The 11088-nt window shown below is 56.4% G+C and overlaps 3 protein-coding genes across 3 annotated transcripts; all 3 read right to left on the bottom strand.

Moving 5' to 3' along the window:
* Positions 1 to 148: 148 nt before the first annotated feature.
* VTJ04DRAFT_4674 (uncharacterized protein) lies at positions 149 to 4303 on the bottom strand (the record flags this gene model as incomplete). Its single annotated transcript, XM_069362707.1, has 1 exon — positions 149 to 4303. The coding sequence occupies one exon, from the start codon at positions 4301 to 4303 to the stop codon at positions 149 to 151; it is 4155 nt and encodes a 1384-aa protein (XP_069219627.1).
* A 92-nt stretch (positions 4304 to 4395) lies between these two features.
* Positions 4396 to 5034, bottom strand: VTJ04DRAFT_4673 (uncharacterized protein; the record flags this gene model as incomplete). The annotated part of the gene is made up of 2 exons (XM_069362706.1): positions 4396 to 4792; positions 4919 to 5034. 2 exons carry the CDS (start codon positions 5032 to 5034, stop codon positions 4396 to 4398), a joined length of 513 nt encoding a protein of 170 aa, XP_069219626.1.
* Positions 5035 to 8783: 3749 nt separating this feature from the next.
* On the bottom strand, positions 8784 to 10780 carry VTJ04DRAFT_4672 (uncharacterized protein; the record flags this gene model as incomplete). The annotated part of the gene is made up of 8 exons (XM_069362705.1): positions 8784 to 9008; positions 9070 to 9234; positions 9366 to 9395; positions 9462 to 9796; positions 10148 to 10376; positions 10457 to 10501; positions 10564 to 10613; positions 10702 to 10780. 8 exons carry the CDS (start codon positions 10778 to 10780, stop codon positions 8784 to 8786), a joined length of 1158 nt encoding a protein of 385 aa, XP_069219625.1.
* Between the last annotated feature and the right edge of the window lie 308 nt (positions 10781 to 11088).

The raw sequence follows: 11088 nt of genomic DNA, 5'->3' as shown, positions 1-11088 counted from the left end.
CCCCCTCCCTTCCCAAAAGTGCAAACAGAACAAAGATGAAATTCCCCAAACCGGTGGACGCTATCTCTCTTCCTTCCTCCTTCCCCGGTACTCCAAAGCAATGCTCCGTCGTCGTCTTCAATCAATCAGCTTCTTCACGTCAATTGTTTCATTCGCCCACAACGACTCCATCCAAACTCTCCATCCACACCCGAACAGCCTCGCGAAGCGGGCTCTCCCTCTCCCTGACTCGCATCAATGTGACTGGAGGGCCTCTCTGATGCTGCTTCAACTGCTGTTGTTTCGGATGCCGTTTGGAAGCAGGATCTTGTTCTTGTTCCTGGTGGTGGTGGTGGTTGTGTTGTTCCTGTTGTTGTCGTTGCTGTTGCCCTTCTCCTCCATGGTGTTCAGCTCCCGTCTCTTCCGGGATCTCTTCTTCCTGATGTTGTTCTCGTTCTCGTTCTTCTTCCTCCTCCTTCTCGGCAATGACGTCCTGAATGACATCCTCCAACGCAGTCAACAGGACCGTCTTGCACTGCGACCGCGGGACTTCTTGCTGTTGTTGTTGAAGGCGGAAATCCTCCACCGCGAGTCCGCGGACAGGGGTCGGCCTGGAGGAACGTTGTTGGTTGTTGATCGAGTCTGTAGCAGGAGGAGAGGTTGTCGTAGTAGTATCCTCCGCATCACGGGACACATCCACCGACGTCCTCCTGGACCTGGTCGTCGACGCCGCCGAAGCTGCGGGGCCGGCAGAGAGGTTATCCGTCCGTGTTTCCCTGTCTCGAGAGTCCCCGTCCTTATCCCTGCCACGCCGTTTGCTGGTAGACCTCGACGAGCTTGCCGAGCTGACTTTGCTCATGGTGGTTGCAGCCATCTCGGTCCCGGCGACGACCGCTCCGGTTCCTGGAGCAGCAATGACCCTCTCGACAGCTTCGATAAGCACGTCGTCAAACGTGACGATGGGCTCCTCGATGAACTCATCCCTGATCGTCGCGTCTCCAAGACCCGCCGGCTGAGACGGCGGTGCGTTGGACGATGCGAATGACGCAGCGGATGAGGTCACGGCCGTTGAAGTTGTCGGGCTCGAACCGGGTTGCTGTTGCAGCGTGACCAGACGGCGGTAGCGGATGCGTGTGATAGTGAACGTCGTGGTGTCGGCGATGAGGGCTGACGAAACATCAACCCAACGTTCCGTAGGGGTGGATGGGTTCTCATCCCCTGGAGATGTAGGAGTCACGGAAAGGGGAGGAGTAGGCTCGGCGCGCATCGAAGCCTTGATGTCGTCGAGAAGGTTTGGCTTGTTCTGCGCGGGCAGAGCCTGAAGAACAAAGTCTGGGTGATATTGTTGAAGCCACCCAGCGGCGTTGACGGGGGTATCACCATCGCTAGAAAAGCGGAAGAGGTGTTCGAAGGCATCTAGACCAGTGCCAAAGCCGGATGCTGAGAGATAGCCGCTACTTGAGGGTGAGCTGACGGCGCTCTCGAACGACGTGATAAAATCTGGGAGGGGGACGTCGACGTCGATGACTCCGTCGTCGTAATTGATGGATGTCTTGACGGGTGACTCAAAGGCTCCCGTTGTGGCCGGGTTCCTTCTGGGCTTTTGGAAAGAGCTCGCCCGCTCAAACGGAGGAACCACATCGGTTGCTGCACGTGGTGGTGAGAGCGGGCTGGTGTCCGCAAATCCAGGAGTCGAGGTGTCACAGGGGCTTGGGCCCCGCTCGGCTTCGGAGGGCTCGGGGGTGAGGGCAGGCCTACTCCCGGTGGCAGACGGCTGGCGTGATTTTGTTGGCGATCCTGCTGCGGGAGTGTCTTGGTGATCACTGAAGACCGGCGAGCGGCTCATCGAGTCTCGTCTCCGGCCGTTCCAAAAGCCACTCAGCATGCTCCACCTCGAACTCTGCCTGCGCTCCCGTGGACCACTTGAGCCCTGAGACCCGGGGCTCTCGTCCCGAGCGAACCGTTTTAAGTCGTCGGCAGCTACGCTATTGCTGCTTCCGGGTCGGCCTTGCGCAAAGATGTCAGGGCGGTGGATGGTAGAAAAATGTGGAATGCTGGTCTCGGGTGTGACAGCAGCGGTAGTAGTTGCGGTAGAGGCCGCGGCCACGCTACTTTTGCGGGCGTGGGGATCATTTCCACGAATGGGTAGATGAGCGGTGCGGATAGACGCGGCATCTGAGGCACGTCTCTCATGGCGGCCCTCGATGCTGAGATGGGCCAGGGGAGGTGGGACGGCACCTGAACGGGCGCCGCTCTGGGTTTGCAAGCTCAAGTTTCGTGAGTGTGATGGTACGCGAGTGTTAGCAGTCCGTCGGTTGATCTTCCGGCGTAGTGATTCCTCTTTTAGAATGGGGACGACAAATGACGGTGGTGACTGGGACAGAGCACCGAAGGATCCCGGCGTGCTCGGCCGGTGAGGCTTGATGCCAGGGAGTTGTTGAGACGCCGGGAGAAAGGATGAGAGCAGAAATATGAGACGGCGAGCGGCGATCTTGTCATCACTCAGGATGATGGTGCGGGCCGGCACGACAAGGGCGTCTTCTTCGGTGCGACCTTTCTGCTGCTGCTGCAGGAGAAAATGTTTTCGGCGGTAAGTCGAGGGGCTCAAAGCCTGAAGCCAATCGGTGTGGGTTGCGAGAAAGCCGGTGAGGAGGTTATAGAAGAAGAAGCCTTGTTCCCTAGATCCGGCCCACTTGGCTACCCAGCGGGCCTCTTCCCTCCAGATGGGCCAGCGGTTTTGACCCGTCACGACACGTGAGGCACGGATGCCGGCGACGATGCGCGTTTTGGCTGCATTTATCTCGGCGATGATGTTGCGGTTGTCAGTGAGGCAGTTGGGAAGAAGGGTGATATGCTTAGCGTTCGTCTTGGGGATCTTTGGGGGAAGCGGCGGTGCCTGGCCATCCTCGCCACGGCGGCCTAGGCCGCGAGCTGCGAGAGAAATAGACGGCGCCGGGTCCGGAGATGCCAAATCAATCTGACGGAGCATGGAAAACAACGTGCCGGCAACGACGGACTGCAAGTGGCTAAGGGTCCGCATGATGATGTCCCAGTGACGGGTGATAGCATCAATGTGGTCCTCGACATCACTTCCGTAGCTCGTGTCAAAGGAGTCGGAGCCGCCAAGTCCGGATCCATGGCCGACCACCGTCCAGCCTGAGCGGCGTGCTGAGCCATACGAGGAGGGAAACGAGTCTTGCTCAGCATACGAGCCAGGTCCTTTGAACAGGCTTGACCGCAGAGTTGCCGGGGCTGAATGAGCTGGTGAAGGTGGTAGAGTGATGATGAGGGCGACGGCATACATCGGTGTCCGTTTTTGACGTGGCTGGAACCTTTTGGTTTTGGGCTTGTCGTCTTCGGTACCGGGAACGGCAGAGGAGGTGGCAGCGTTATCGGCCTGGTGAGAAGTGACATCCTCGTCAAGCGGGAGGTTGACGGGGAATAGCCTCGTGATCAAGACTTTTTTCCGGTCCGGAGTTCGGCCCACGGTGCTTGAGAATTGGGCTTGGGGGAACATTCCTTGGTTCTCAGAGGTGAAAGACTGAGAGAGGCGACTGGCCCTCGCCGCGGTAGAGCGACCGAAGGAGCCGCGGCCGTCGCCGAAAAACGAATCGGCAGGACGAACATCAGAGGGCACAACGTGGACCTTGGTCGAAGTGCCCTTATAGGCCATGAGTTCCGAGTTGCCAAAAATGCAACTGGAGAAGGTCGCAAGCTCCTCGCGGTACTCCCGCCAAGCGCGTTGGGACTCGCTCTCAGAGGAAGCCTGACCACGGCTGTGAACAGAGGGCCGACGATCGAAAATAGGCTGAGGACGCATCTTGGGGCTCGTTGGCCCCTGGGAGAGAATAGGACGCTGCGAGTAACTGATGCTAGGCTTGCGCGGGGAGGCGGGGTTGCGGCGAGGCTCTTGGACGGAGTAAGACCCGGCGGTGGCAGAAGGGCGATCCAGAGAGGTGACGGAGATGGGCGGCGCAGGCTGGCTGTCGTAGAGCAGGGAGGCAGCCACGGAGCTCAGCGCATCCTGCATAATGATAATACGGACATCGCGTACGTCCAGGTCGATATCGGTGCTGTAGTCGAAGGCAGCGGCAGGCGAGGTGGTTGGGGTCAAGACGGGGCCGCTGGAGAGAGGGTAGAGTTGGTTGGCGCGATACTCGTACAAATCCTGAGGATCGGGGAACAGCAAATGACGGGTGTGCATGTCCTCCTGGACGGACTCGAGAGGGGAGGAACGGTGTGATGCGGACTGGGGTGAAGGGCCGGTGCCCGAGCCGGAGCCGGAGCCGGCGCCAGCGCCGAGGTTGAAGAGCTTCCCGAGCATCCCGGAGGGTTCACGGCGATCGGGCCAGGGAAGCACAAAACAAGATGCGGACTGGTTGATTGCTCCTTACAGACTGTCGGCGGAGCAACTCTTCACGCGACAATGGCGGCAGCTATCTGGACGCTCATGGTCGCCAACCCATTTGGCGAAGCCGCCATGCGGGGAAGCTCAGCCGTGTAAGAGGAGGAGAGGACGAGGAGGAGTCGAGGGCCGGAGACGTATGGCCCGATGGGTTGGTGAGGGACGGACGAACTGGCCCAAACACGACGTGAAGATGGAAATAACAGTGTTGCTTGAAGGTCGCGTGACGGAATTCGAGAGTGCCTTCGCTTCTCCGTCAGTGGCGCCTCCACGCGGTGACGATGGAGGTCCGGGGTGCTGGACAGCCGCGTAGCAGGGGACAGAGATGAGGCACAATTCCCGGCAGGGGTTTGGTTGGAGCCGAGAGTGCGGGCGAGAGGGGCGACAGCGGCCGGCGTGGGTTGCAGACTGAAGGGATATGGAGTACACAGCACAATTAAGTATGGTCAAGGTAGAGATAGCTGGCAGGTAGACAGATGTTGCTGGACGGGCGCAGGCTATATGTTTTATTATTCTCGAGAACAAGACGAGAACAATGGCGGGGTCTCCTCCCCGTCGGCCTTCCCAGTAGAGTCAGTCAGTATAACTATCTGGTGGAAGAGCACGAGGAGGGCGAGCAGCGGCAGGGCAAGTGGGCGGGTGGAGAACATACCACGAGGGAGTCCCGGCGAGCCGCAGAGGAGAAGAACAAGTGGAGAGAGAAGGGCAGAGGAGGAGACCGACGAGGGGAAACAACAGAGACGACGTGGTGGGAGTGGGACCCCCTGCGATCCCCCGTTGCAAGCACAGAGTTTACACGGGAATGAGAGGGTTAATAACTAGAAATAATAAATGCACGCTTTGCGCGGCTGTGGCGTCAATCGACAGGATACTTGAGGGCTGTTTGTTGTAGTATCTTCTACTGTTCTGTCTGTGATACTCGGTAAGTCGCGATGTTCAGTTCAAGGTCCCGTCGCGAGGCCGATCGAGGTTGAGGCTTGGTGCGATGCGAATCGTCATTCTTCTCATCAACAAGGCCAAGGCGGGGTTTCTCATTTCTTGGATTTGACTCTGGTCGCTGCGGTGCATGATTTCGATCCCCTCTATGATGCGAGAACCAGAATGGCGGTGACGACGGCTGGCAGGACTTGGACTTGGACGAGATGTCCAGCGCCCCAATGGATGATGAGTGGATGGATGCGACGGCACGAGGAAGTGTGGTGGAAGACGGGAGCGAACGAGGAGCGTCCAGTATGGCATCCCAACGCGGCCAGTGTAAAGTTCTGCAGAAACGCCGGTTTCGCGGTTCAGCCGCAGGTCCCACTTTTATTATCCATTCATGACAGATCCTGCGGGGCGTATGCCCGTTTCGCACATAAGGTCTTGGCGCAGAGAACTTGGCCAATCAGAACGGTCCTCGTTTTTTCGATACTTAGTTACCCAATGCGACCACTCCCTTGACTCGCACAGTTGCATACCCCTCGCACCGCTACAGGCTTCCTCCACTTTTCCACCCAAAACTCTCGCCAGCTCCCAGCCAGGTACGTATTTTCCTCCCTCCTTCAATAAACCACCCACTTTTCTATTGTCTTTTGGTATTGCTTCATTCAAGTATAGGAAAAAAGAGCTCTTTCTTGGTGATAGTGGGGTTTAATTTGTGGCGGTGTTCTCTTCGAGGTTATAGTGTGGCTGCGCGTGAAGTCTTGGCTGCTCCGTAGGCAGGTATGCAATAAAACCGTTGTTAAAAGGGGGTGCACCCTGGGGGCCCTGGGGGTAGAATTAGTGTGACCACTGAACCACGAAACCGGTGTTTCTGCGGAACTTTACACTGGCCCCGTTGGGATGCCATATCCAGACCTGGTCGGGCATGTGGGTAACGGGCACCCCCCTGCTCCCTCCACTGCTCCCTGCTCTCTGGCAGCTGACGGGGCGCGCCTCTCTCTCCACCTTGGCGGGTCCGATCCAAGAGCCCCGCCAAATGAAATCGCCTCGACCAGACTGACCAGGGCTGTCGCTGTGACTGCTGTGACTGGCTCGCTGCAGTGCTGTTGCATTTTGCTGCACAGCATTTGGACCCGGGAAAACTGGGGCTCAGTTTCTGGGGAGCTCCAGGCCCACCTCGTCCACGGTTTTCCAACGGATCGTGTGGGATCCCGATCTTCCCGTCTTCTCTTTTGCTCTTCACTTCTGATCCCTGGCCCTGTTTCCATTCTCCAAAGCTTCCAGGTTGCGCAACACAAGGCATGCGGTTCCCCAGACATGGATCGCAGGGTCTCACAAAGGAATTGATGCTTGCCCTCCAGGCTGAGTTCTGTCGGAGTACGTACTACGGAGTAGGAGATATGTTTGCTCCTTCACATGCCACTGTTTTGAGGACGTCTTCCACAGGAGCCATCCCCACCAACTGCGACTCACGCTCGAAACACCGCCGGACCAGGCCGATGACGGCGCCTTCTGGATCCTCTCTTCACCTGCCCTCCCGGGTTCGTCGCCCCGTTGAAGCGCCGAGTACGCAACACTGGTATTTGCCTGAACAGCCGGCGTCGAGTCAGAGATCTATGGAGGGAGCATCGAGTGTCGCATGCCTGCCACATGGTTTGCTGACGGATGCGATGCCATTGAACGATGTATCCTGCTGCGCTTTTCGTTTGGTGGAAGGCGTCTGCTCCGTAACTACACCTACGTACGGAGTTCACCATCGCATGTCGACGACAGGGACACCTAGTGGTGCCCACAATCCTGGTTCCTGGTACTCCATACCCTTCGTGCCTGTTCACGTCAACGGTGAACCCGCTCTCCTGCTCCATCATCTCCGACGTCCCTGTCCATGTCTACCATGAAGAGGTCGCCGACTTCCCTCAACATGGCGAGCAGCGAAAAACCCCGGAAATATCTTCGGGGCTTCGCGGTTTCTGATTCTTGCGATCAGGTAATTCAAGCCCACATCTCTGAAATAGGTAAGGCGCATTTCCGTTGGCATGCCGTGTGCCGTCGTCTGCCAGCTCCCACGATCTGATATCACCAAGCACCACAAACGTGAAGGCCTCGCCAACGCACGCGATGAATAGTAGCTCTGATGTTACGCTCAAGCAAACCTCTCCCTCAATATTATGCCCGCAAACGGAAGCCTGTCGACATTGGAGTCGCCTCCAATTTTTACTTACTCTCAAGACTTCAACTTTCATCCACGCGGGGGTTAGCTTGAGGAGCCTCCTCAACAAGAACTCACTCCATCTTGAGACCAAGAACTCGGGTCAAACTGGGCGGAGGAGGACTGAAGAAGAGGGCCGGCCTGTCTCGGAGCGTCACACACAGACACAATAACCACGATATCAAACCAGATAGGTATGTATGATCTCTGCCCGCGGCCGGCATGCGTCCTGCCACCGCCCAATCTTCTCGATGCCCGATGCTCATATCCTTGTGCTACTTACTGGATACGAATAGGTATTTTGCACATCGACAGAACGCTGGTGTTGAACACGCGAAGCGGCAATCAGCCCGTCTCATGGCAACCGTCAGGAGCCTCCCACGTCGCTGGCGGGCCAGGGCGGAAATAAGGTTGTAACGTCAACTATTTGTTACGTACTCGAGTCCCACCAGCCCACAAGCCAAGCATGCCTCCCAACGAGAGATGAGCGGCTGCGCAAAGCACACAAAGCTCACAAAGCTCCTCGGAGACAAACGATTGCCTGGCTCTGACGGGTTTAGGTTGGGATTGTCGTCAGGCAAACCACTTGCACACTTTCACTTCGCCCTCGCTGGAATAGCCCCGCCCCCACGCTCACAACCCCCTGGCCCAAACGCTTGAGCCTCTGCCCACCCCTTCGCCCCTTCGCTGGGGATCCAGGCCCACGGTTCCGGTGATGCCAATTGTTGGAGGCTCAAGCGAGTGCAGGTGCCGAACGTGGACTGATCATTGCATCGGAGAGATCGGGGCAGATGACGTACATACCAAAGGCTGGACAGGAGAATGCCAGTGTATGAGAATACCTACTTCGTTCGAATGCGTTGGCATATGGCCTGTGTTTGCTTCCCAATCTGTTGATGTACTGATCCATCACCTCCTCAATACCGTAAATACGTCGTCATACTTTGAATAATCACCCGGTGGTCTACTGTTTGGAGGATGAAACAATAGTCTTAAGTTGAGGTCGGAAACGTCTGGACAAACGACACTCGGGGAAGCAAAAGACCAGGACACCAGAACAACTCTTACGAGCAGCCAACCTTGCTCTATTAAACTCAAGAGAAACTCCTGCTTACACATGACCTCGTCCAAGCATCATCACCATCTCCGGCTAAAAATGTCGTCTTCACCCGACCTGTTCGATTGAACTTAAAACATGCCTGAAACGCCTCTTCAACATCCACTAAGCTCCTACCAACCATACCAAGCCTTCTACCCCTTTGCCCAACGTCACTCTTCTCCGCGCGTAGCCGTGTGGTCAACTTCGTGAACCACAACATAAGAGTACCTCACACCTGCCTTCCTTTGCGGGGCACTTGATCTGACATTGGCATTCTGATGTTGTTGCGGGTGGAACTGCACCATGGTTTTGCTCGCCGTCATGGCCGTCCACAGTCCTGGCGCCGGTTGTGCCACCAGCACTTTCTCCTTGGCTAGGATTGAGCCCCTGGCTCTCTGAAGCGCAGATTAGAGGATCGGTAGAAGGGCGTTCTGCTGCTGTAGGAGAATGCGGAACGAGCGGAGCAACCAGTTCTGGTTGGAGGGTGACGGAGTGAATGCCATAATCGTGCAGGCAGCGTAAAGCGACACGGGCACGGGCCATGAAGCCGGTGAGGTCCGGGTCGGAGACGACAAGATGAGCAGAGGCGATGGTCTTTTGTTGGTCGAGACGCCATATGTGCTGCGGAGGAGAGTCAATGTTGGTCATGTTACTGAAAGACGGAAGGTTGGAAAAAGCATCAGAAACGGAGAAGAAAATGATATATATGAGAAAAACAATGGGTGGAAAGGAGAAGGTAAACTTGGTCTCACCAGTTCATGGACGGAAATAACCCCAGGGATCTAGTCGGGCACTGTGCGTCAGCATTCCCATTCCATTACTTCGACGTCGGCAACCTAGGTACTCACCATCTCCAAGTCATGCCTCACATCCTCCAACCTCACCCCTGACGGCGCACTCTGCATCAATATCTCCCCGCTCTTCTTCAGCAGCGGCCATGCCGACAGCATGACCATGACAGCAATAATGACGCTGGCGGCCGGATCCGCGAAGAAATAACGATGGTCGTGCGGCGAACCGAGCCACATCGCCAACCCCGCTCCGATGACGCCGAGGTTGTTCAGCGCGTCTCCCAAGACGTGGAACAACGCGCCCAGCATGCCAAGGTCGTGTTCGTGCGAGGCAGCCGCGATGGAGACGGCGATGGTCGTGTGGCGGTGATTTGTATGGAGGAGAGGTGTGTCTATATCGGGGATTGCAATACCGTCTTTGGTGGTTGTAGAAGGACGACTTCGCGGGGCATTGCTGTTGGCATCCGTTGGTGGGTTCGGGAGGGTCGTGAGAGTGATGGAGGATTGACGGTGTGTTTGGCCGGTCACCCCAGATTCGAGGTCCTCAGGACTGTCATGACCGTGGCTATTGTCGTTATGGTGGTGGTGGTGTTGGTGATGATGGTCATTGCCATGACTGTGGGTCTGGTCACTGTGATGGCCCCTGGTGTGTACATGGTGGTGGTGGTGTCCATGGTGATCTAAACCAACACAAGGTCAACTCCCACCATCCTCCACATTTCAACATGCTGGTATGAATCTACCGTGAAGAAAAGTGGCCGTGAGGAGGTTCAGCCCTAGGCCCACAGAGCCCATGATGAAGACCATCATGATATGGTCGATGTGCTCTAGTGACATGAAGCGCTCAATGGCGTGCAACATGATACCGAAACCAAGAGCAAGCAGGAATGCACCGTTGAAGAAGGCACCCAGGACTCTGGCACGTTGCCAGCCATATGAGAAGTCCTGGCGGAACTCGGTTTTCTCTGTCATCTGTGGAGTGTCAGCTGGGGCTATCAGCACTGAGGAGAGTTTAGCTTCTGTTTGTCGATGATTCTTGAGCGAAGGCATACGCATATTGACACTAGCGTCACCACGAAGGAAAGCAGATCAGTGAGCTGGTAATATGTCAGTCAAGTTGTTGAACCTTCCTCACGGTAAACTCCATCAAGGGACTCACATAGTGGAAAGCATCGGCCATCAAGGCCAGACTGCCTGTGATGTAGGCAACTTCCCTACGGTCAGCCGCATGGATCAACGACCTTTTATTTTCCGTGTCGAGGTTCAAAAACCCGGACATCCAACGATATGACCATACCCGTGAGCTCGGCCAGGAAAAAGGCCGAGGAGATGGCGATGGCCAACCCAACTTTTTGCTTGTCACTAAGTCGACGCATGTTGTTCTTGTTGGTGGGGTTGCCGGTTCCAGCGAACGATGGCGATAATGGTGCCTGCTTGGTTCAAGGAAGAAAAAGACGGAGCAGATTTTGAATCAGAGGACAAGCGTCCGTAAGGTGTGACCAGAAGAAAGAGCTACAAAGCCTCACGGGCGCTGGGATGGGACGGAGAGAGAAGCTATGCCTTCTCGTAATAGTTTTTATATCACTGGCCACCGAGCGTTTGAGATGGTCTCTGGAGGTCCGTGGTTGATGAAGCAGAAACCAAGACAAGCCCATGGGGTTTCTAGAGCGGAGCTCCGGAGCCT

This window comes from Mycothermus thermophilus, assembly GCF_041956435.1.
Source record: "Mycothermus thermophilus strain CBS 625.91 unplaced genomic scaffold VTJ04scaffold_3, whole genome shotgun sequence".
Lineage (NCBI taxonomy): Eukaryota > Fungi > Ascomycota > Sordariomycetes > Sordariales > Chaetomiaceae > Mycothermus > Mycothermus thermophilus.
Note: the sequence above shows the minus strand (reverse complement) of the source record. Positions and strands in the feature narration are given on the sequence as shown.